This window comes from Lithobates pipiens, unplaced genomic scaffold (genome assembly GCF_037356315.1).
Source record: "Lithobates pipiens isolate NorthernLeopardFrog02 unplaced genomic scaffold, aLitPip1_a1.2 Scaffold_8, whole genome shotgun sequence".
NCBI lineage: Eukaryota > Metazoa > Chordata > Amphibia > Anura > Ranidae > Lithobates > Lithobates pipiens.
The window spans coordinates 476,221,861-476,248,702 of record NW_027507903.1 but is presented as its reverse complement, the minus strand read 5'-3'; the positions used below and the strand labels follow the sequence as shown (position 1 = coordinate 476,248,702).

Below are 26,842 nucleotides of genomic sequence, written 5' to 3'. Positions count from 1 at the left end.
GTGGGGTAGGAAGGGGTTAATGTTACTGGCATTGGGCAGTAAAAGATTGATGCTGAGCCCTGCAGAAGGGGGTTAATGATCATGCTGGGCAGGCGGGGGTTAATGATGGTGTTGGGGAGGAAGGGTGTAATGATGATGTCCGCACACTGCCAGGCAGGACAGGGTTAATGTTGATGATCTTTACAACAACAATAGGCTAATTGATTTATTTAGCGGGCCGTGAGGGGTTAATGGTGAGGGCAGTCAGGAAGGGGTCAGTGTTGGTGTCGGGCACAAAGGTGGTAATAATAATACATTCACGGGAAGGTTGGCGCTGATATCCGGGCAGGAAAGGGTTTAGCGCTCAACCCCCGGGATGGATCAGAACGGCCAGTGAGGAGTTAGGTGGGCGGGGCCGCGAGTGACCAGGTAGGCGGGGCAGCGCGGGGGAGGGGGCGGGTCGAACGGACATGCGGCGCGCGCTCCCGCCCTCTCATGTCGTGCTCGCGCCTGTCACTGTCCTGTCACCCGCCGGGGCCCCTACTGCCCGCACCGCCCGGGGCCCCGCACTGACACTCACACAGAGGGACAGCCGGGGAACTATGGAGAGAGACAGACACTGTGTGAGAGCTTCACCCACTAAGAGCAACTCCGGAGTCACTGCTGAGAGACACGGGGACCGCTGAGAGACAATACAGAGGGAGAGAGACACCCAACACTGCCGGTACTGACCGAGAGAGAGTGAGTGAGAGAGTGAGAGTCCGTACACTGACCGAGACAGACGGGAGGGGAGAGTGCAGAGACTATAGAAGAGGGGCACAGAGTGCAGACAGCTCACAGAAGAGAGTGCAGTGTATACAGAGTATAGAAGAGAGTGCAGTGTATACAGAGTATAGAAGAGAGTGCAGTGTATACAGAGTATAGAGGAGAGTGCGGAGTATAGAGGAGAGTGCGGAGTATAGAGGAGAGTGCGGAGTATAGAAGAGAGTGCAGAGTATAGAAGAGAGTGCAGTGTATACAGTGTATAAGAAGAGAGTGCAGAGTATACAGTGTATAGAAGAGAGTGCAGAGTATACAGTGTATAGAAGAGAGTGCAGAGTATACAGTGTATAAGAAGAGAGTGCAGAGTATACAGTGTATAAGAAGAGAGTGCAGAGTATACAGTGTATAAGAAGAGAGTGCAGAGTATACAGTGTATAAGAAGAGAGTGCAGAGTATACAGTGTATAAGAAGAGAGTGCAGAGTATACAGTGTATAAGAAGAGAGTGCAGAGTATACAGTGTATAAGAAGAGAGTGCAGAGTATACAGTGTATAAGAAGAGAGTGCAGAGTATACAGTGTATAAGAAGAGAGTGCAGAGTATACAGTGTATAAGAAGAGAGTGCAGAGTATACAGTGTATAAGAAGAGAGTGCAGAGTATACAGTGTATAGAAGAGAGTGCAGAGTATACAGTGTATAAGAAGAGAGTGCAGAGTATACAGTGTATAAGAAGAGAGTGCAGAGTATACAGTGTATAAGAAGAGAGTGCAGAGTATACAGTGTATAAGAAGAGAGTGCAGAGTATACAGTGTATAAGAAGAGAGTGCAGAGTATACAGTGTATAAGAAGAGAGTGCAGAGTATACAGTGTATAAGAAGAGAGTGCAGTGTATGCAGTGTATAGAAGAGAGTACTGTCTGTATAAAGAACAGAGAGTAGAGAGCAGAGTGTTGTCAGGAGAATGTAGAGGAGAGGTGTATAAAGAATAGAGAGTGCAGGGAGTAGAGTGTTGTCAGTAGAGTGCAGTGTATAGAGAACGGAGAGTACAGGGAGTAGAGTGTTGTCAGTAGAGTGCAGTGTATAGAGAACGGAGAGTACAGGGAGTAGAGTGTTGTCAGTAGAGTGCAGTGTAGATCAGAGAGAGGTGTATAGAGCGCGGTGTCCCTGGCAGGGGCCTCTGTGTGTCCCAGTTGCTTTTCTTTGCTGGGAACAATGTGTGATTGTTGTGGGGGTGGGAGGGGGCACTCGGCAGCACAGTGGAAGGTGGCAGATCCCAGTGAACAGCTTGCTGTGTCCTGTCCCGGGGATGACGAGCATTGTGCAGGATCTGACTGACAGGAGAGCGCTCCCCACACTGCTGTCCCTTTAACAGTGATTTGTGAGTGTGTGTGAGTGTGAGGAGAGGTCTCACTCCGCTCTCTGCACCCCCTGACAGGTTCTCCTAAAGCCATCAGAAGTGGCGGCTGTGACAAAGGGATATTGTGCTGGATTCAGCATGCTCACCGAGCCAGACGCACCGCCGGAGTTTGAGAGGTGAGTGCACTTCTCCTGCTATGTACTGTCCATGTGTGCCTACCCAATAGGGGGGTCTATTGTCAGGGACCTGTAGGTGCCCAGAATTCACCTAGCTCTGCCCGGACTGTACCCAGCTAAAACTCCGATTCCCTCCTCTGCCCACACTGTGCACTGGTCCCCCTGCATCCTTGTTCCTCCACCAGTCCGCACTCCCCTCTGCTTCCTGCATTCTTCCCTTGTCTGATGTGCCTTCTCCACCCTGTGCCCTGCTCTCTGCCTGCTCCAGGATCTGCTTACTCCTTCCCACATTACACCCTGTTCAAGCACCCTACCTTTTCTCCGAGCACTTATCCCATGCCAACCCCTATCCTTGCACCCTACTCCTACTCCGAGCACTTATCCCACACCAACCCCTACCCATGCACCCTACCTTTTCTCCAAGCACTTATCACACACCAACCCCTATCCATGCACCCTACTCCTACTCCGAGCATTGATACCACACCAACCACTATCCATGCATCCTACTCCGAGCACTTATCCCACACCAACCCCTATCCATGCATCCTACTCGGAGCACTTATCCCACACCAACCCCTATCCATGCACCCTACTCCTACCCCGAGCACTTATCCCACACCAACCCCTATCCATGCACCCTACTCCTACCCCGAGCACTTATCCCACACCAACCCCTATCCATGCACCCTACTCCTACCCCAAGCATACCACACCAACCCCTATCCATGCACCCTACTCCTACTCCGAGCACTTATCCCATACCAACCCCTAGCCATGCACCCTACTCCGAGCACTGATCCCACTCCAACCCCTATCCATGCACCCATCCCACACCCAACCCCTATCCATGCGCGTCTGCTCCATGCACCCGTACCTATGCTGTGCACTCTAGTCCTTTTTTTTTTTCTGCGCAGCCTTCCCAATACTGCCTGTACTCTGCCCTTCTCAATATACTTATTCCTCTGGTGCCCCTCTCTGTGCAGCATTGCTGAGTGCACTATTCCCTTCTGCAAGCACCCTGCCTTCTCTGTTCACCCTTGCCTATGTTGTATGTATCCTGCTTTTCTCCACGTGCCCCTTCCCCATTCACCCTTCTCTATGCTGTGAGCACCCTGCCCTTTTTCATACACTTACCTGTGTTGTGTACACCCTGCCACTCTCCATGGAGCCCCTTCTCCATGCATCCTTATGCTGTGTTCATCCTACCACTTCTTTAAACAACCTTCCCTTAGCTGTGTGCACCCTGCCCCTCTCCATGCACCCTTCCCTATGCCGTTTGCACCCTGCTCCCTGGCTGCTGTGGCTCCCCACACAACTCAACATGCTGTTGCTGTCCCTTGCCTAAAAAACCCCCCCAGCTTGCTTGGCTCAAGGTTGCACTTCTCGCAGGAGTAATCCATGCAGGTACTGCCTAATCTATAGTGGGCTTTTATGGGGCTAGCCATTTATCGATGTAGTTCCTGCATAGTTTGGTGCTCAGAGAAGTAGCTGATTTCCAGGAAGTGCTGGCAGAAGTAGTGACATGTCTTGCTGCTCTGCTTGTGCAGACTACTTCTGGAGGGACTCCCTGTGCCCATGAGAGTGCTGGTCACCCACCAGAGTGGGGATTTTCCTAACTGACCCCTTCAGGAGTCTTGTCATCTGCCCAGCATATCCCTAATCTCTGCCTATCCACCGGTGCTCTAGATCGATCCCCTCTTTTTTTATCTTCCCTCCCAGCATCTTATTTTCATGTTTCCTTCCTGCTTTTCCATCCCAGCAATTCTCCTGACATCCTGCATCCATTCACCCAACCCCCTGCCTGTTCTGTCTAAACCCGCTTACTGCTTCTCTCCTCCTGCCAGCTCCCCAGGTCCTCCCAAAGTTTTGTGTCTGTCTATTGATATACCTTCCCCGTCTAAGTGCAACACAAATGATGTTTCAATTTAAAAGTAAAAAGTAATTTATGTCTCAATTATTAGCATAGCATGTGTCGCTTTTACTTCACCAAGTAGGTCGGCGCATGAAAGATTTTATGATATTATTCTGTGTGATGTTTGTAATTGACATTTCCTGGCATTTTGGGGAAAATTTTTCTTTTAAATTAAGTTGTAGCCTAAATTGAAAGGACAATGTATTTTGTATATCTGGTGAGAGTTTGTGTTTTTGTTATATTTATGATTTATTTTTTTATTTTAATTTTTTTTCTTGTGTTTTTAGCTGTGAAGCGAATGCCTTGTAACAAAGTGACAGGCGAGACTCTATATTTCACATTTTATTTTTCCAGCGTTCAAAGGTCATTCCTCTATCGGCTCACACAGAGGATTCATTAGATTTTTTTTTTTTTCCCTGTATTTAACTTGTAAGCAGCCGGCAGTAGGGACCTGTTTGCTCTCCCTTAATCCCATTATAGAATAATTGATTAGAATTTGTTACACGGCTCTTGGTAAAATGTCGCAGCTGGAGAAGTTTTTGAAAAGTTTTGTGCGTTTGTTGTGAAGGCCTGACGTTTGTATTGGCCGAATGTTTGTTTGTTTTCTTCCTGGGTAGGGACTAGATAACCTTAGCAGATTCTTAATATCGATTTTTGGATTGGTCAGATAAGGGGCGGCTGGTTATCTTGCAGCATGTTGGCCGGATTAGGAGCAGGATTGCTGGGTGCAATTTTGTTCCTCAAGACAATGTGAAAGTTTTTGCAGCTAAAACTATGTGACAGTTTGCGGGAAGGCCAGGGCGATCCTTTCTACACACAAGCTTTTGTCATGTTGTTGTTAGTGGCAGCTGTGTTTTTTTGTTTTGTTTTTTTGTTTTGTTTTTTCTTCCTTCTCTGATCACTATTAACACGTCCCTTCATATCAGAGCAGATATTTGTCAGATGTGCTGGCTAGTTTGTGCTTGGAGGTCTGCGATTTTAGATTTCGCTCAGCGTTCCCCAGGCATACTGGCCAACCGTCTTGTTCTGCTCCTTGTGGCGGTCATGGCTGTGTTGTTCCTCGGTCTGCATGTGCGGCAAGGCCTCCGTCTTCACTCCCGGGGGGGTGCCTGCGTCCCTGAACCAACACTGGCGAAGCCTGGAGGTGTGTTTCTGACTAGGTCATTGCAAAATGGATTGCGCTGGGTTGTCTGTGCTTTCCGACTGGTGCTAAAGCCATTGGACAGAAAGGACAAGTTGTTGCCTACTGAAAGTTCAGTGTAAAGTTTTCATTTTTTTTGTTATTTTTTTAACCCCTTGGCATAATATTACTGTTGAAGATAAGTAAAGCGGTGACTAATGTGACATTATTGCCCCTAGCCGGAGCCAGCAGAGTGCATTGTATGTGTATTTCCCCCCCACCCCCTCCGTGCACAGAGGGAATAAGATGAACAACTTGGGGGAGTGTATTATAAGCTTGTATTTTCTACATCACAATTGCTGCAAAAAAGGGCATTACACAAGCGACAGGATGTCCCGTGTAGGAAAAAAAAAAAAACGCAGGTTGGAGAAAAAAAAAAAAAAAAGAGGAGGGCTGTGGGTGACTCATTCGAACACCCACTGAATTTATTTTGGGGTTACGACAACAATGGGCAACTGTAAATCCCCTTCTCTACGTTAGCCAGCTCTGGGGTCGGTGCCAGGCGGGCGCTCATTGTTCCAGTGACACTGGCATGGTGGTTGGCCGTTCACCTGCTCACCATTTTATCCTGTTCTCCTAAATTATTTTTCAGAAAAGAGAGAGGAAGAGAGAGACATTGTCTGCCTTGTGTGCCAGTGAAGCGCTCACCCAGGCTAGTAAAAGGGGCTGCCCGGTGGGGTCAGGATTGCCAAGCTTATGCGTGATAAAGAGACGTCACACTGATGGAGAATGCAATGGCTGCCCTATAGGAAAACTTAGAAAGTGAGTCCTACTTTGTTCCGAGTGTCAGATTTAGCCAAACATTCGGCTTTTTTTATTCTTGGTCCCAAATAAGGGTGGTGGATGTAAGATAATCTTGTGAGATCATGTGTGTGTTGTGATGTTTAGAACTGGACCGAGTAGAATATTGTGCTGCTGGACTATTTAGAAGTCCTCTTATGACCTGTTGCCAGGCCCATAAATCTCCCCCCTGGTACCCCTTGCTGTTCAAGCAGCCCCCTCTATAGTGTCCTTATCTCATGGCCATCCCTTGCCTTGGTTGAATTGTATGCCTTTTAGTCCATATTCCATCTGACAGTACGGCAACAAGGTTTTGAGACTCCTTCTTGGGATTTAAATTTGCCTTGTTGTGTTTGGCTTTTCAAGCAGCGATTAAAATACAAAAAAACTGTCAAAATCTTGTCACAGTAATGAGTGTGTTGCACGTATGACAACATCACGCAGACTGCGCACTTTGGCGGCAGCGTTCAGCAGTGTAATCACGCCCGATGTCATAATTAATATTCTGTTTTCTGATCTGTTATTTGGTTTAATTTGCTGTGACCCGTTCTGTAAAGGCTGTGTTTGCCAGAGCTGTTGGATTTTATTGGACGGTTTGGCGACCTGGTGCACAATAGGTGATCAATGGGCGCATGGTTAAACCAAGGATCACAAGACGAGTTGCTTTTGTATCTCCAGGTGTTCTCCCTCTAAACCTGACCCACGGCATAGTGGGTAGAATTCATTTTTATGGTGTGACCACATGTTGCTTCAAGCTGATGCTTCTGTTTTGGCAAATGCTTGTAAAAATGACAGGTCAGGCTCTGCCTAAAAATCTGCTTGTCACATTGCTGTCATTTAAGCAAATTACGCTATAGTTTGCTTTCGATAATCTTTCGATTATTAACCTGCGGGTACCAATATGCAGTCTGTGATTACTGATCTGACTCAAGTAAACGGTAATCTCATTGGTTACTGTGATTTACTTTTTGGCTTGACCCCATTAAACCAGCTGGTGAGATTTCCCAAGTCAAAGGTTGCATGTCAGCGTTGCAGTTATAGTACAGATTTATTATAAGATTTCTGCTTTTTGATCTTTTTGTCTATTTAATCATTCAAAGAGTGCACTGTACGTGGTGATTTCCTCAGATTTTATCAGTTGCTTCATCTAACCTAATGGTGTGTACTAGATGCCGGCTTTTGAGTCTGTCTTTTAATGTTCATTTGTCATTTTGATTCCCTTTTTATTTTTTCTGTGATAGCATGGGTTAATCATTTTTGTATTTAATGTAAAAAATAAATGAATAAGACATTTAATGTATTTATTTGTAAAAAAAATAAAAAAAAATACGTGAACAATCCCGATCTTAAAATAGCGATTGAATGAGAGAGCAATTGTAACATGTGTGACCAACAATGCAGCCTGTCATCCCTGAACATGCTATATTCTTGCCTGCACTTTGCTGATTCTATACAGTTCATCATCATCAGTATTTGCAGTAAGAATTGGAAGATGAATTGGGTTTGTCTTTTATTCTCTGTAATGAAATATTGAACATATTTAGCAAAACTGTTATTTGATTTCAGAATAAGCACGGTGCTTATTGCCAGCTGACAGGTTGATGAGACCTGCGGTATAATTTGGACATATTTCACAAAATATATTTTTTATTATTTATTATTATATACATTTTATTTTTTTTGTTCTAGCCACAGTGTCCAGCCTCTTAAAAAGGGGGATGTAGAGTTTAGAAACCAGGAGAATATGTAAAGAGGCCTGGGGATTTCAACATTACCAATAAAGTTCTAATTGTTGGGGTGCATTTTCATTAGATGCATTTATGCCAGTCATTATCTGTTTTTGATGTAGAGAATAAAAAAAAAAATGCAGCTTTCAGCAGCTGATCTATTTGACTTTAAATTTGCAAAGGTTTGCGTGAGATCTTTCTCCTCTGTCACATGAGTGTTGGGGTGCTCAGTCTTTTTCATACATTGCTTAACCCCTCTCCTTTCTTGAGGATCGTCTGACTAGGGATGGCAGTATATGCCAAGATGATGTCAAATGTAATGGCTTGGCTCAGGGAAAGGACATTTAGCCATTTTTCATGTAAAAATTCATAGCAGTCGCAACTTCTAACATGACCCTGACTGTGTTCGGAGCTGCGACGTCTTATTATAATAGATTTATTGTTTGTTTGTCGAGGTGTTTGACTTGCTGTGTATTGTTCTGAGGATTATAAAGTCATAAGACACCAGCCTTTGGAGATAATCACAAGGGAATAATTAGATCAGCCAGGGCCTAACCCGCCTAGAATCGTTCTCTGATAGGACGTGATTGCCATGTTTTCAAAGTTGGACTTTTTTTTTACGACGTCAGATTTTTGGAGTCATCCAAATTGGTTTGGATACCCTCTGTTTTTTTTTTTTTTCCTTAGAACCTCCCCTCGCCATGATATGATTTGTCTGTGCTGAGCGTGCCAATCTGCCCTTGAAAGGTGCCACACTGGTGCAGTGGCAGGAAAAAAAAAAGGGTTGCTTTGTGATTTTGAGTTTGCATTCAATACCCTGCTGCCTGTAAATCCAAATTAAAAACTGCAGTGGAAGCTTTCCAAGTTCCCTCTATTCAATCTCACAAACTTCTGCAATACATATCAATCACTAGGTAATTATACTTGCAATAACAATTTGCTTTTGTTTCTCCTTAATAGTCAGGCAGACAGTCTTGATCTTGGTCCCATGCCTGTTTTCTCTCTGGATTGGGTTTGTGTACACAAGTGTTGGAGTGGTATTGTGCCGTTGTTTTGCGCCTGGTTATTTGTCACAAAGTTACTGGAGTGAGGTGCTAGGAGAGGGGAACACCGAGAACATACTTGTAGCAGCTTGTCTTTCGTGCAATCAGGGGCGAAAAAGTCTCATAGCCGATTTGTGAGACCCAGTTTAATGACCAAGTGATTTGGGTCCTTCACCAAAACAATTTTTGTTTTGGAAAGTAAAAAATGTTTGGAGCGAAAGCTGAGGGCTAAAAATGTGACTCTTTCCTCGACCTGACAAAATTTTATTTCAAAGCCTTGAACAGCTGAGCCAAACTTTTTTGGGACAGTGAAATGCTTGCAGTAGAGAAGTCGTTTGGGGGCTAAATTGTAAATGTCACCTGGTAATTTGGGGACATTTTAACTGCACAACTGTTGCTTGTTCCTTGCAGAGAGTTAAACTTTTTGTTTTTTGGTGAGCCAGATGCTTGCAGTACGGAAGAAGATTTGGAAACGGAGTACGTTTTTTGATCGGACCTTTTTACGTTCGCTGTGATGGCAGACACGTGTACAGACTAATTTAATGCTAGGGGTCAGTTGTGTTGGCTTCGCTGCAACCCCATCATGTTCAGTTAACTCTCCTAAGCGCTAAAGAGAAAAATATTGCAAACGGACCCCAAGGGGCAACAGACGATGAACAACCTTCATGGACTGCATTAACAATATCGTACAGTTGCTGTTTGTGTTGTCTCCGTACTTGTAAGGATTTGCAAGAGATTAAGTGAAATTTCGATCTGTAACCCTTGTGCTGTGTCTTTTTTTTTTTTTTTTTTTTTTTTCATTGAGCTCCAGTTGCAGTGTATAAAATAAATCATTTTACTGTATACTTAAGAGCTCTCTTTATCGGACCACCCTGAAAATTATTAACAGATGTTCTGTCGTGCCTACCTTCTGTGTATTGCAGGGACCCATCAACCTTTTGTGGTGATTTTTTTTTTTTTTTTTTCCTAAGATTTTCCGATACCTTAATTAAGGAAATTATTGTCTGAAATATAAAGTTTCCTGGCTGCCAGATCCTTCTGAGAAGGAAACAAATTGAAGTCGTAACGCAGCCTGACGTTCTTACATCTTGCTTTGCTTAGTCTCAGAAGTGGCTTCTGGGCTTAGAATAAGGAGGGGGTCTCCTGCCTCTGGTCAGGGGTCACCCCATTGTTACTTGCAACCTCTTCCTTTTTTTCCCCCTTATTTATTAACCCATTTCTGACCGCTTTATCCTACTGTGAGCCATCCATGTAGCCCCTCCCTGGCCCATGGAGTGTCACTAATTGAATTTGAATGATCCATTACATGAAGCTTGGGTCTTGGCTTTGCACATGACTTCTCCAAAAATATGAGGGCAAAGACTGTTCCTTTATGTAAAGGCATGAATTAGCCCTATTGATAAGTCTGTGATGCTAAATATAGTCTGCTTTGTGTATGGAATATTAAGAGACTGTGGAATTTGCTTTTGCATCAAAATTAACTGGGGGGAAAAAAAACAAAAATGTTATTTTCGCAGGAGTTTAAGTTGCAAATTTTAAAATAAAATGTTCCAGAAATATCAATGTTGTGCATATTAAAATGATAATGTATGTGAGATATATATCTGACATATAATCAAACACATAGGATGGACTTGTGTCTTTTTTTTTTTTTTTTTTCAAGAACATTTTATTTGAAAATTTTCAACTTAAACTCCTGCGAATTTTTTTAAATTTTTTTTCCCCGTTAATTTTGATGCAAAAGCAAATTCCACAGTCACTTAATATTCCATACACAAAGCCATTTTACTTTATTTTTTTTAATTTTTTACTATTTTGGTGGTTTTTGCTACAAATGCCCTTTTTTGATTTTCTTATGCACATTTTCCTAAGCAGAAAGTTTCAAAAGGTGTGTGTGTGTGTGTGTTAGGGTTTTTTTTTTTTTTTTTTTGTTTGCTGGGGTAAGGCTTTCTGCTGGGACACCACAATCTGTCTTCCATCCCGAGGAACGCTGGCAGGCCCAAGTGATGCACAGTAGCAGAAGTAGGAGCAGAGAGAGGCTCCTCTTTAAACTGTTGCAACATTCTCCGCTCCCCCGCCTTCTGATAGGCTCAGAAGAAGCAGAGGAGTGCAGCCGACAACTTCTCCACAATATCCTCTATTCAGAGATGATGGTTAGGGATTCTCTCTAATAGTCCAGGCTGCCCACGTTTTCAGGGACCAGGCGTTTTTTATTTATTTATTTATTTTTTTTTCTCTTTCATTTTCTTTTCTTTCTCTTCTCAGTTTCCTCTGTATATATCTTTAGTTTTTTTTTTTTTACTAGAGGTATCCCCAGCTGTAGTAGGGAGGTCCTGAGTCATCTTTATTGATTTTTATATAGAGGGTTAACCAGCAGGAGAAAGGAGGTGCTGATTCCCCTTGATTGATCTATAATTATTACCAAAGAAATCACCAGCAGGAGGAAGGAGATCCTGATTTCTCTATATAGTTATGATTTGGATTGATTACCAGCAGGAGGAAGTTCTAGATTCGACTATATTGATGTTTGCCTCTCATTTAGCATGTCAAATTCTGGGGACCTCACTTACAAAAAGATATATTAATAAGATAGAACAAGACCAGAGATGGGCAACATAAAGGTTAAAGGTCTGATGGATAAAGCCCCAGGAGAGTCTGCAGGAAATTTAAATTTGTGCAACCTTGAGTCTGTTACCCACTATGATAATATTGGAGAAATGATCGTTCGTTATTTTTATTTAGTTTTTTGCATGCTAGTTGAAACTAATAGGTTACTAGAGTTAGGAAAATTCTCATAAGACAGAGTACAACTTTCCACGATAATGTGATATATTGGAATGTATTCTTTCATTTCTGAGCATGCGCGTGCTTGGTCAGCTGATTTTTGTGTGTGTGTGTGTGTGTGTGTGTGTGTATATATATATATATATATATATATATATATATATATATATATATATATATATATATATATATATATATATATATATATATATATATATATATATATATATATATATATATATATATATATATATATATATATATATATATATATATATATATATATATATAATAATTTTTTTTAATAATATCATTTATTATTATTATTATTTTTTAACAGATTAAACTGATTAAACAAAAAATGTTCATTCTGTTATTGTAGGAGAGAATTTTTTTGTGCATGTCACTTTGGATATTTTTGCATGAACTGTCGTGATCGGCTGTGTACTAACAAATAGATTATCAGACAGCCGCTCTAAAATCGATATTTTCGTTTCGATTATTTTTTTTTTTTTTCCATCATATGTACTAGGCTTTAATCTGGGTAGACAAGTTCAGTTTTCTTTCATTCAAACAGTGGGTTGAATGAGATAAAGACCTTATGCCGCATACACAAGACCGGACTTTCCAGCAGACTAGGTCCAACAGTCTTCCCTACGAACTTTTCAGCAGAGTGCCGCCAGACTTCCGAACGGATGGACTAAGTCCGTTCATTTTGAACGTAATGATGTAAGACAGGACTAAAAAAAGGAAGTTCCATAGCTTCCCTTGCGTTGTATATGGTCATAACCGAGATCCCCACAGCAACACAATGATGTATGGATCTCTTCTGCTGTACTATTTGTATTAAGACAGGGGGACTCCTCTCTTCCCATTCCCCCCCCCCCCCCCCCCAAATTCACTGATCAGCACTTGCATCCATTGGTTGCAAGCACTGATTAAATGTTGCTTTTCTTGCAAGACCACAGAAACTGGTTGTTAGACTGGCTTCTGTTGCACAGACGGCAGTTCCCGAAAGTTGGCTAGTTACTGCTGAACTGGCCAACTTTCATTATGTGTTTACTGGGCTTAAAGGAGAGATGGTACATGACTGAAACCTTTAATGGCATGAAAGGTGTGAAGTTCAGGAGGGCAGAATTTTAATAGGAAGCTAAGATCAAGAATACGGGGGCATGACCTCAATCTAGCAGGAGCAAAGTTCAGAACTAACCTTTTTGAAAGTAATAATTTACAGAAAGAGTAGTTGATGCTTGGAACAGACATCTAGCAGAGATAGTAAGTTGGTCAACAGTAAGTCAAGTTAAATGTGCTTGGGACAAATCTAAATCTTCTATACGCCGTCAAAAAGGCAAACGGAGAAATAAAAAATGTGCAGACTGATGGAGCGCTTGATCTTCTTCTTCTTCTTCTTCTTCTTCTTCTTCTTCTTCTTCTTCTTCTTCTTCTTCTTCTTCTTCTTCTTCTTCTTCTTCTTCTTCTTCTTCTTCTTCTTCTTCTTCTTCTTTTGTCATCTCTCTTCTTTATTTTTATTTTTTGAGTCTTGCTCTCTTCTCATTTTCAGAACGCCTCCTGCTGTTTTGATTACTGTGGTTTTTTTTTTTTTTATTAATTTTTTCTCTCAGCTGCTCAGCACCTAAAATTGTTGCGTGTTATGTATGAAGCATCCGTATATGTACCATTGCAAAGACCAGATCACTTCGACCTTTTGTATACGGTTACTGTCGGCCAGACTATCCTGCTGTCGTAATTTTTACATAAAAGCAAGATAAATGAAAAGTGTGTGAACTTTGGAGGAATGCCCTCTTGCCATTTTGCAGATGTTTGTTGTATTGTGCCGTGCTGATCGGGTAGTAAAGACCTGGGTTTGGGATCGAGATGGATGGGATTTTCAATTCATCCAGACTTATGTTATCCAGTAGAAATGTGTCGTCCTGTTGGTGTTTCCTGCTTGGTAATTTGTTAGTATGTGTTTTATCATCTTGCTCGGGGGCGGATTATGAGTCATTGGATTTGGTGTCTTCTTGGAGGCTTTTAAAAAGTGACAGTAGTACTGTTTGAAATGAAAGTGGAGTTCTAAATTGAGAAGTTCAATATGATGATGAACAGTGGTTCCCACAATTTAATAAAGGACTCTCATTTCACCCCAAACCAGTGCAGTCAGTCAGCAAGGACTTTTTTGGCCAGGGGAACAATTAGCAAACCTCACTTTAACAAATATGAAAAAGGGGGGAAAAAAAGTAAATGCTGTACTCTTGTAAGAACCGTTTCTGAAATAGTTACTTGGAAAGGTTCACCAAGATTGGTAACAAGTTGTATTTTTTTTTTTTTTTTTTTTTTTTTATATATATATATGCCATGCTCTGTGGCTACAAAAAATGTGAAATCTTCTGCACACGCATAATATTTATCTTAAAACTATTCACTTTAACTTAACAGAGCGGCTGCAACTTATTTGCAACAAGGAATGTTGTCCTTTTTTCATTTTCAAAATTAGTAGTATGAAATAATTGTATTTTTTGTTGAGCTCGATGTCCAGGGAAGCAGTCAGACAGCATTGTATATAGAGGAGTAGTGAGTATCCATTTAGCCGTATGGCTCTTAAATAAACACCTCTACAATGTGGAAGTTGGGGGTCGTTTCAGGGTTTTGGGGTCATTCTTGTTTGACTGCCGCAGCTGCTCAGGAAGTCTTTGCAGACATTTCAGGAGGATAAAGAGTAACTTCTGGGACAGAACACGACTGAGATCTGTTAGGCATCTGTATGTCAAACAAATTGCTCTACAACAGGTTTGAACTTCACTGCTGGTAATTGCATATGGCACAGTGGAAGACTGATGAGCTTGCCTAGCAAAAATCTCTATTGCTGGAAACGGGCATCTTCCAGCATAATGGAACATTTCTGCATGGTTTACCTACTAGAATGGCACCTTAGGCATTTGTTTTCTTTTTATTTGACAACTGATCTGTCCATTGAAGAGGTTTTCCAGCAAATGGTTCATCCCCATCACGTGTAATTGAAAATGCCTGCTTTATAACATTGTGCCATCGAGCATTGCCACACATTTTTAGCCACACCACACTGCATTCTTGAGGGACCCATTTTAGCTGACAAAGTGAGTTTTAATACACCACAAATGCCGCATGCAGGTGGGAACCGTCCACGCTGAAGGCAAGGTTGTTCAGTTTTTATCCTCTTTGCAAAATGTATGAAAATGTGTTCAGTAAAGTGTTGAAGTTAAACCTCGTTCATATGGGTGTATTTAAGCATACAATCTTGGAAAGGGCAGTGTTTGCATGCTTGGGATGCCTCGGTCTTCCGTGCATCCTCCTGCAGGCAGTCACACTCACATCTATTGTGATACAGTGGCTGCATGGACACATCCACTGGTCCCAATCTGACAGCTGTGTGCATGCTTGTCCTTGAACCAGCACTGTCTGTGTTCAGGGACATGCACTTGCACAGATGTAGGCTTAAAATGTTACTAAACCCAGGACTCACTATATCTGGTCTCCCACAGTGCACAGAAATGCAGTAATTTTACCTAAATACCTTTTCTCATCAGCAGTATATAGCAGTCTTGTGACTTCTATCAGTGCCTGGTTGAAGCTTGTTGGAGGAGTTGCATGACCCCTGAACCTCTGTCTGGACAGTGCTGATTGGCCCTGTGCTGATCACAGGCACAAAAAAAAAAAAAAAACTCTAGCAATACACCCCAAACTGAGCATGTGCAGCCTGACTCCAGTGACTGTCTTATCCGGACATGTTTTGGAGACGATGCAAGAAGGGGAGGATCTGTACATTCAGGGGCAAACAGCTTTTTTACACAATGCAGAGGATTAACCCCTTAGGTTCCACAGTGAGTATAACAAGCGTACTTTACTGCATATACAGACTGATTTTACTGTTGTGGGTTTAGTAACACTTTAAGTACACCTGTGTGAATGGGACCTTAGCCCTAGAACTGTGACGTTAGTTATATGGAGCACACAGCCTAAAGTAAATGTAAACCCAATCATTAAAACCTCATAGAAGATTTTACATTTCTCCAAAGCTGTTTTTAAGCATGCACTTTTCATTTAAGGAATACCTTACAATCCTACAGTGAAGGTCCTTGTATTAAGACACTTCCCGTTATAGGGTGACCGTACTTTCTCCCAGTATTTCTCCTGTGTTCTCCTTTTGGTGTCAAACAGGCTTCTGATGGAAAGTACAAGTGCCTGTTTTGACACGGGCATGGTCCACTGTTGACTCCATCAGGAGCCCCACCTTGAGAAAAGCTATGTAGCCATTGCTGGATTTCAGCGGCTGTAAAAAGGTTGCAGAAGCTCACCAGCACTGATAAGCAACAAAGCTAGAAAAAAAGGTGAACATTTATTTTATTTTTTTTTTTTTTTTTTAATGATGCACAGAAGAACGTAATCATCATAAAAAAAAAAAAAAAAAAAAAAAAATATATATATATATATATATATATATATATATATATATATTTGTTCTTTATGTTTGGGTTCTTTGGTGTGACCTGGCTTCTTTTTTCCTTAAGCAATTTGTATACAGTGTGTATATTATATATTAAATCACTTTACATAGGACTCCAGTATCTGATGTGCGGGTCTAGATCTAAACCTATGATATCACTCAGTCATTTCTTTGTTCCAGCCTTCAGAACTTCTTGTTTCCTTGGAACATAATCTTATGTGAAGATCGCTGTAAAACAGAAAGAAAGACCAGGCTGTTGTGATTGTCTTTTCAGGTGCTAAAGGAGTCACTTGATGAGCACAAAGTAAAGATAGGATATACTTCTAAATAATATAGATTTTTTTTCCTACATTGCAGCTCAGGGTTTAAGTAAAAGTAATGCTTTACTGAGATTATATTACAAATATTAATCATTGACTTTATTTTATTGCTGTCCTCTTTCACTTCTGGATATCAGTTCCTAACCCCTGCAAGGCCAGAGTTTTGCAGTTGGTTTGGAAGGACAGCCATGGCGGAGGGTTTGTAGACGAAGTCTTGATCACACAGACTTGCTAACCTGGTTGTGTGTGTGTGTGTGTGTGTGTGTGCGCACTCCGTGTTCTCTGTTGTACTCTTCCTGTGCACAGCTCAGCTTTATTTTCCTCTTGGATGCTGTTATGGCGATTGGTTTTAAGGGTGAAAAGTGGGGTGACTTTTTTGGCACTTTGTTAAGCCAGAATCTTTTTTACAAGTGTGCGAATGCGGTGGATTGAATTACATGGGGCTCAGCGCTGCGTCACGTCCCGCATGTGTGCAGCATTAAAAGCAATAGGTGGTAAATGGCAAGAATTCCTATAAAGTTATTTATTGATTTCAGTTGCTTAATGCATTCTTTTTTTTTTTTTTTTCTGTCTTGTGGTGGAAACGCGCTTGGCTGAGTCTTCTGCTGCCTGCACTTCATGGTAAGCAGGCAGGAGAGAAGGAGCTGCATTTAAGCACAACGACTGGATTATACACAATGACTTGGTGCTTTAAAGGAGCCTTGACAGTCAGATACAAAACAGGCCTCAGTTACCAGATGGCAGCTGCCTATTTACAAAGGTCCAAGCTGCAATTTTTCAAGGTTTCTGTTTTTTGGGGTGTTTTTTTTTTATTATTATTATTATTATTATTATTTTTTTTTTTTTACTGATGCTGTAGGTCCCTAACTCATAACTAATGATCTCTATTTGTCGTTCATGTAAACTTAATCCCCAAAATCTCATGTAATCTTTAACATGTCATTTTTAATGCCTTTTTATTTTATTTTTTTAATTAAAAGAATCCTTGGTGATCCCGCCATAAAGGTCCTTGTTCAGGAACTTTCTGTATAAGGTGACAAAACTCTGTCCCTGTTTTCCAGTTTTGCTCCTGTGTTGTCACACGGGCTTCTGATTGAGACTTTCAACACCCATGACACAGGCCTGGTCCGCTCTTGTCACCGTCAGGAAACCTGACCTGATAAATTCCATTCAGCCATAAGAGGAAAATTGGCTGCAGGAAATCCACAGCACTGAGATGCAAAAGATGGAGAAAAAAAAAGGAGAAAACAAAGATTTTATTTAAAAAATGCCAATTGTTATAATACACAAAGCAAGATAAATATTACTCAGTTTTAGGTTAAGTGCTCATGCACACGGACGTTTTAAAAAACTGGCTGCAAAGCTAGCTCCGACGCCTGGAAAAATCGTCGTGATTTTTACCGCGTTTTGCATTGGCGTTTTTGCGCGTTTTTTAGCGTTAGCGTTAAGTAGCTTTTTTTAAGAAACACATCTCTTGGCTATAGGACTCAGAAAACAAAGAAAATATGTTGCGCGTTTATGCGCGTTTTTGCGCGTTTTCCCGCGATTCGCGTTTTTACAGCTCTAGCTCCACGCCACGGAACGCACTGGTCCTGGGTTTTTTTTACAGCTTAAAAACGCCTATGCCATTTGCAGCTCAAAAACGCCTAGGTGGGCATGAAGCCATAGACTAACATGGACAGGCCTTTTTAAGCTGCAAAAAAAGCTCAAAAAAGCGGCTGTAAAAACGTCCGTGTGCATGAGGCCTTACACTTACTTTTAATTGAAATAATTAAAAATGTTTTTAAATACGGAATATTTGGTTATAGAACAAGGATTCTGCGGAAGTAAAAAGAACATATATATTTATTTTATGAATAGACATTGAGGTACTTTTGTTACATTTACCGGTAAAAGGCATTGTTGATGGGGTTGTACTTGTTTGCTGCTCCAGTCCTAATGATAAATAAAATTTAAAACTTTGCTACAATAAATTTGTGACACAGCAGGTTTGTGTGACAAAAGTCCCATCATACTTTGTTCTTCATTCTTATCTCAGTCCTGCTTACATAAAGATTATTTCACATCCACTTGTGTGAATTTTACACCTGTGCAACACCTGAAGGAACAGCTGACTGCGAGAATTTCTAGCTCATCCACCTAAAAGGCTTGGATTTGAATTCTGTAAATTGTTTTATCTGGAAAGGGAAGCCTCTAGCAAATTTTATTTTTGTGTATGAGACCATTGTGGTCGTGGAGACTTGAGGGACTGTACCACAGTCAATTGGACATTTTTAGATATCTTTTGTGATACTATGTGTAAAATTTACTGTTTGGTTTCCTAAATAGATTGTAAGCTGTGCAGGGCAGTCAGTGGAATGGAAGTATTTCAGCCTTGATTATGTATACCAATCTTACTGATTTATTAAAAAAAAAAAAAAAAAAAAAGTTGTTCAAGAACAGACATCCCCTGTGGTTATCATATGTTGGCTTCAACACAAACCCAACTTGTAACATTGGGGTGGATTTACTAAAGGCAAATAAGGCATGCAATCTGCAAGTGCAGTTGCTCCAGAGCTTAGTAAATGAGGTGGAGCTTCACTTTATGAATATCAACCCCCCCCCCCCCCCCCAAAAAAACAGCATTTTTGTTTGCACATGATTGGATGATGGAAGTCGTCACAGCTTTTCCTCATTTACTAAGCTCTGGACCAACTGCTCTTGCAAAGTACACAGTCTGTTTTGTGGTGTTATTGATTTGGTTTAATTTTGCAGTTGACACGGATTTGGTTGGACGTTGTGGTTTTGTGGTGTTTTGGTTTGATTCTATGGCTTATTGTGGTCTTGGTGCTTTTTGTTTGATGTGGTTGTGTGTTTATTTGGTGTTGTGTTGGTGTTTTTTTGGTTTGATATTTTAGTTTTGATGTAGCATCAGTGTTCTGGTTTGACGTTGTGCTTTAGGCTTCACGTACACTGCAGCTCCTGAACTGGAGTTTAGGAGCTTTTGGCCTTTTTTGCCAAAGCTTCAAAACTTCCCTTCATAAAAGCCTATGGGGGTTATTTACTAAAGGAAAATCCACTTTGCATTGCAAGTGCACTTGGAAGTAAAGTCGGTGTAGATCCGAGGGGGACATGCAAGAAAAATAAAAACCGGCATTTTAGCTTGTACATGATTGGATGATAAAATCAGCAGAGCTTCCACTCATTTCAGATCTACCCCTTAGATTTAGAGCAACTGCACTTCCAAGTGCACTTGCAGTGCAAAGTGGATTTGCCTTTTTTAAATAACCCCCATTGTGTCCATGTACTTTTATATAGTAAGTAAGCATGGCTGCCACTGTGTATATTGCTATCCATGTGTATGGTACTAGTTAGACCAGAAATGAAAACATATATATATATTTTTTTTTTTTTTTTTTTTTTTTTAGGACACCGGTTAGGTCAAGCTGGTCAAATCCACATCCTGTAACTAGTAATATACATATGGTTGGTAATATACACAGTGGCAGCCATGCTTACTTACTATATACCCAGGACACGTACGGTACATGCAGATTCCATGGCTGACATCTCTGGTGCCAGTTTCCTGTCATGGTCACTGGCCTGGAACAAGTATGTGAATCAGTTCTGGTTTCAAGACTGACATTCTAATTTGCAGGTTTGGTCCAGGTAATTAACTCAAAGTATTGCAGCCAGAAAACTAGCATTTTCAAAGTCAGTCCTGATATTTCTTTCAGGATCCATTTCTTTTAAAATAAGGAGAAGCTTGGAGGCTGGCATTGCCTGCTTTTCTGTATAAAAATACGAATTGACTTTCACGCTGACCTTCTGGTTTCCATACTTTGAGTATCTGAACTTGCACAAGTGTGCAAATGTGGACTTCTAGTTCCAGGCCACTGGCATGAAATATCAAAGGCATTACAACACCTTTGCAGCTAGGCAGTTAGCATTTTTTAGAAGGAGCCAGGACAGTCCAAAAATATTTAGCTTGATGGTCCATGTAAAAAAAATACATTTACAACTCCAAGATAAAGAATGCCTCTGCCTCTGTCTGGCCTCGATGGGAAGGGGTTAACCAAAATCCTACGTTTTTGTAGTATGGCGCTCTCCATAAAACCTGATCCCTCCACTGCGTACTCACAAAACCCGCTATTATTCTCCCAAACACTTTATTTAGTCACTTTTCTCCAGCAACACTTTCCCTTTTCTATGTTAAGTGGCTAGAAAATAATATTAATGAGTATTATTACAGTATTGTTAAGTGTACCCGGTGATTTGTGGGATAAATACAGAATATTAGTTCAGGGTTAGCTTGCCATAAAAGAGGTCAGAGCAGCAGGAGTAAAGTGTAGTGTGATATGTTGTGGAGTGCCTACATAAGCGGCTTCAATGCCTTCATTTATATTTCGATATTATTCCTTTCGAGAGAGCGGCTTACAATTCACACTCTTTCTGCTAAATGCTGAACCTCTCAGCTCCTGAAACCAGCTTTCGAGGGCGACCAGAGGTCTACAAGGCTGGTGACTATCGACAAATGTTGGCTTCGCTATTTTTGTGGCATGTAGTTGGTGACTAGCATTTTTTGGGGGGGGGCGGGTGGGGGTGCTTATTCTCCAGACTACAAGCTATGATTGCACATTTCATCTTTTCTTTATTATTCAAAATGTGAAAGGTGAACAAAACTCATCTAGTAACTTCATTAAAACTTTTTTTTCTCCTGATAGGCAATGTTGCATTATTTCATTTGACCTACTGGTGTAGTTTAAAATCCCAAATCACTGTTATGTTAACCTGTGTGTCCTCGCACACATAGGCATTTACAGATGTATAGGGGCACCAAAAGAGACGCATTGGGGCGCCTCAATGCACCTAACATGTGTAAATATCTAAATGCTAGGTGTGTTTGAGCATTCATTTATTTCAGTGTCCAGAATAAATTAATATTTTGGCCAATGAGATGCTTAAATGGCCAAACATTTGCATTTAAACGCATTTTGAGATGACAAATGCTGCTTTATGTGCGTTTTTAACACTTCTTTTCACATGTCAGGAGAAAGATGATCAAGAGAGCCTAGTGTACATGAGGCCTAAGAAGTTCTAAAAAGTTAGGTGGCAGCTGTGAACTTTTTAAGTCCTTTTGCGCCTGGGATTTGCCAATGCTTAATTTCTTTGACCTTAGAAATACTGATGAAGCCTAAAGAAGGCATCCTCAAGAATCCTCAACACCGTCATCTCAGTATTGCTTCCTTTGTGTGAAATCCCTGGTGTTCCTGTCAGTCACTCTGCTATTCTATTAAAAGCTTACCACACTAGGCATGAGAGCACAGTGTGGTCAGTTTTCTGGCTGCGCTAGGAACTCAGCCTGTTCTCCAATGATCAGACTTGCCCTGACACCCCCCCCCCCCTTTCCCCTGCACAGCCATTCAATGGTAAGACCAGTGTGCTGCTGCTTATTCTCCTTCTCCAACTCTGTGAGCTCCTTATGCAGCTGAGAACAGAGGGTGATGTGATCACTTATAAACTGAATTGGCGAGGGTTTACATATACTTTAAGGTAACAGAACCTTGGCTTAAAAATTGTTGTCCTCCCATAACAGTAGGAATAAAATCATGGCTTCACAGGCCAAAGTTTGTTACTTAGATTCAGAAGACTTTGATGCCATGTGCTTGCTTTTCCCACATTGTGTTGATTTGGCTTTGCCATTATCATGGGTTCCTCCCCTCCTAATAGGACATTTGTGTAGAGCAAGTCTGTATGCATTACATGTGGGTGCACCCAGTTTCCAGACTCATCCCAAGCAGCATGGTATTTTATCCCTCATTTCATCTCACTGCTTTTCCATCTTCCAACAGAGAGCACTGTTATACTAGATTTTTGCCAGAATTTGTTGCACCTTGTAATGATCAATGACAATTTCCATTTCACCATCTGTAATGGTGGATTATTAATTTTGGTCTTAATAAATGAAGCCTTATTTTGAGATATGCAAGATGCAAGATTTTTTGTGGCGTTTCCAGAACAAGCCCTGGTTTTAAAATGGCATATGCACAAACATTGCATCTACTTTATAGTCAGTAATCAGAGTGAAAAAAAAACAAAAAAAAAAACACGTAGGTACAAATTTAGCAAATACACATTGCTACTGCTTTTCCATACTTCTAAATTGGTTGAAAATAAAATATGTGTGTATGTGTGTGTGTGTATTTTTTTTTTTCACTCCGATTACTGACTATAAAGTAAATGCAATGTTTGCGAGAGCATACTGTAATGCCCCATACACCCGATCAGAAATTCTGCCAGCAAAAGTCCGATGTGAGCTTTTGGTCAGACATTCCGACCGTGTGTATGCTCCATCGGACTTTAGCTGGCAGAATTCTAGCCAGCAGAAGATTGAGAACATGTTCTCTATTTTTCGGCCGGAAAAAGTTCATATCGCCTGTACCTATTACGACATGCAAAATTCCTACGCATGCTTGGGAACAAATCAGCGCATGCTCGGAAGCATTGAACTTCATTTTCTCGGCTCGTCGTCGTGTTGTACGTCACCGTGTTCTTGACAGTCGAAAGTTCAGAGAACTTTTGTGTGACCGTGTGTATGCAAGCCAAGCTTGAGCGGAATTCCGTTGGAAAAACCATCCAAGTTTTTTTCTGACAGAATTTCTAATCATGTGTATGGGGCATTAGTCTTATGCTGGTTATAGATGGAAAGAATTCTTAGGAAAAGTCTTAGGAGTATTCGTACAGAAATTCTCTGAACAATCGAATGTTGTTTGAAAGATTGTGTTTGCTTTTAAAAATGTGATTTTCGATTTGACTGGATCCTACAGAACGAAAACCATAAACGCTATTAGGTGTATGTTTGTTCAATAACATTTTCTCAACCTGCTCCATAGAATTTTCTTGTCATTTTGGTTGGAAACTGTTGCTTTTGATACACTTCGAAAAACCAGCAAACCTCTCTTCTCATTGGCTCACTGTCTGTGAATCACAGGAGGTGGGGGAATCCTAAGGGTTTTTAGCATAGAATGCATGAAGGTAAAAAACCTTGAGCATTTATAACGAATTTATAGGAATCCTGGGATCAGTATTTTGGACAAGAAAATCTTTATCAAGATTGATGAACAATCTGCCAATGGTTACTGTGTTAATGGGTGGTAGAGAGATGCCAAACAAATGTGTGTTCAACAAGCATGGCTTAAACACGCATAGTGGTATCTGAAAAGTGTGCATGTTCATGTCTTATGCAAGCCATTCCTGGTACTGACCTTTGCTCTGGGAAGAGTAACAAAATCACTGTCAGGGTGGTGGCTTCCTTCCCCAAGCTTGGTTGCCTCTAGGGGTCTACACTGGTTGGTGATTGTCCATAGACAACATGGTCATTAACCGTGATAATCATTTTATGCTGTGGACGTTTTTACAGTGTTGCAGCAATCCTTTGTATCTCGCAACAGCTCACAGAACATTTGTTCAGGGGCCGTTCTGGGCTGCTTAACATGAATAATGACCATTTGGGGTCAGTTTATCAGTTGCTGGGTCTCTGTAGTCTTGGTGCTCTCTACTCCGCTTGTACAGGACATTGAGAAATCGCTGTAAATATTTTACAGCCCTCAAAGCAAAACTGCCTCCTCCAGGCTCCTTGTTTCCTCAAATGACGCTTTTATCTCTAAATTCCGTTTGTCCAGATCATATTAAGTCTGCAGACTGAGTTGAACTCCGAGCATCTGTCCATCCTTAGAATTAAGGCCGTCATTCTTCAGCCTTCTCCAGTGAATAGTTTCTATGTGGTACTAGATCAGTGATGTATTTAATAATTGCAGCTAAAGTAACAGGCACATTATATATATATATATATATATATATATATATATATATATATATATATATATATATATATATATATATATATATATATATATATATATATATATATATATATATATATATTATATTATATTATATTATATAAATTTTTTTTCCTGGCCTTGGAAAGATCAATAGAAATTACTGGAAATTTTCCCTGTGAGCAAGTCCCAATCCTTCTCTATCATGAGGAAAAGAATGAAGAATTCAAGACATCTGGGATGTGTAATTCTTAGACAAGACTTTTTGCAAGTCCTGCCCTTGATGCTGTTTGAATCATAAGATGCTAGACTGAAGATCTATGAAATATTGGAAAATTCCTTATAAGCGTCTGTGGTGCTTTCAGGAATGCTATTATATGTCTCCGTAGCCTAATTTTGTAGCTCTCGTACCTGTGCTTCTATCCAGGAAAGCTAGTTCAGTGCTTGCTGATGCTTCCTGTAAGGTTATAAGTACTTGGTGGTGCCGCAGCAGGCTGAGGTGTAGAGCCCAATTGGCACTCAGGATAGTAGGGATGCCAGCGTAAGAAAAACTCGTCCAGTAAGCAATGAACATTTTAGCTTGAAACCGCTGCTTGTTGATCCTAGTATGGATGAATACATGTGAAATCCTCAATCAAGGCAGCTCCTCAGGCCATGCACCCCAGACATTTTTCGCCCACCCACTAGGTCCTAATCAACCACTATCATTAGGTCCTGTTGGATGGGTTGAGACATGTTGGGGCATGGCGGGCGGTTTAAAGCTAAAATGCTGACTCTTCCTGTGTTCTGCAAAAGACTTAAATTGCCAGTCGCTTCCCATTTTGGAACCTTATCTAGTGCATTTCGAAGTGCAGGAGCATGGTTAGCCAAACGGTTTCCAGATCTATAAAGGTGGGGAAAAAATGGAGAGAAAAGCATTTGGCAGTATGTTGGGCTGGATTTTTTTTTTTTCCCCATTTGCACCTGTGTACTACTACATTTTTCAGGATCGCTCATTGCGCCACTTCTAAGCAGATACACTTGTAGCTTTGTTTTGTCATTGGAGAACTGGAGTTTAAAACTGCCTGTTACTTTGTTTTAGAAAACTGTTACTCAGATTTCCCAGTTGTCTCTCACTTGTGAAAACTATAGGGTCTTGGTTGGCTCAAGGCTCACAAAAAGGTCTGTTTCGAAGGCTCTTAACTGATGCTGGGACTTGTAGTTCTCCAACAGATGGGGAGTTGCAAGTTAATCACCCTTGCTGTAGAACTTTCACCATAACTAGCGGAATGAAGATGTAGGAACAATGTGACATTGTGATTTTTCTGTCTGGCGGTTGTAGACAGAGAGTTGTCTGGTCACCACATGCGGGAGAACTCATGGTAAACAGTTTGCCCAGCGGTGGTATCTTGTGGCCTCTTGACTCAGTGCTGATATTTAGTGTGGCCCCAGAGGACGGTTTTATGGCGCTTTAACAACCTTTTCATGAACACGGTCGTCGCTGTAATTGGAAACTTGTGTAACAGTGCAGGTTGCCTAACTTTCATGATTTATGTTGCTGTTTTCCAACACTGCGACATGACTACGCGTCTGCTTGCCATGCTGCGCCATCTAAGAGCGTTTTTCCTACGGGGACAGCTCTTGTAGTCACTCTCCTTTTGACTGAACTTACTGGTTTAATTTTTATCATCTCTATATTTCACGGTTTGAATATTCTACGTTGTATGAACTTCTTAAAGAGGAAGTGAACCTTGATGAGTTTACTTTCTCTTTCATTCCCTGCAAAGGCAAAGCATAATGGACTACTATGCATCGCAGAATAGTCCATTATGTGTCACTTATCTGACACAGGAGCCAGCGATGTCACCGCTGTCCCCTGTAGTCCGGCGCATCCATCTTCTCGGTGGGGTCTCGCAGCTCCGCCGCTGTCATTTGGCGAAGCAGCGATGACGTCACTCCCACGCATGCGCATGGGAGCCGAGACACGCGGCATCTTCGTCATCGAGGATGCCACGCTCAGTGCGCCTGCGCGCCTCTGTCTACGGCGCATGTCTTCAGGCAAATATCTCCTAAACCGTATAGGTTTGGGAGATATTTCTTGGACCTACAGGTAAGCCTTTAATCTAGGCTTACCTGTAGGTCAAAGTGGTTTGTAAGGGTTTACAACCACTTTAAAAGAAGGTACAGTGTGGAGCTGAAGCAAAGGCAGCTAGTCAGAGAAGATGTCTAAAATAACCAAATTTCGCTAGCCCATCATTCCTGTGGGGAGTGGGGGGGTAGCTGTATTGATTTTGGATTGGTTCAAGTGCATTACATTTATTGGAAGATGTAATGAAATAGAATAGTTAGGGTCTCTGTGCAGTCAAACCTCTCCTGATCTATATTTGTAGGCACGTCCCAGTGTGACCACCACCTCAGCTGCACCTCCACCTCAGGTGATGATGCATTAGATTCTAATAGGAGTGCACAACCTAGATCTCGCGCATGTGCGGTTTACAGTATGGGTTCGCACTCGTATGAGATTCTAATGCTGCTGCTGATCT

General features: G+C 41.4%; 1 protein-coding gene across 3 annotated transcripts in view; it reads left to right on the top strand.

Annotated features, from left to right (window-relative positions):
- The first annotated feature begins 469 nt into the window (after window positions 1–469).
- SOX5 (SRY-box transcription factor 5) overlaps window positions 470–26,842 on the top strand; it is a 282,904-nt gene continuing 256,531 nt past the window's right edge. The window contains exons 1-2 of one of the 3 annotated variants that reach the window (XM_077468726.1): window positions 470–703; window positions 2,174–2,271. In XM_077468726.1, coding sequence (XP_077324852.1) covers window positions 2,234–2,271 — 38 coding nt within the window. In that variant the 5' untranslated portion in view covers window positions 470–703; window positions 2,174–2,233. Of the gene's footprint in view, window positions 721–1,674; window positions 2,272–26,842 lie in introns of those variants that run through there. The other 2 variants (XM_077468727.1, XM_077468729.1) reach the window with 2 other exon arrangements.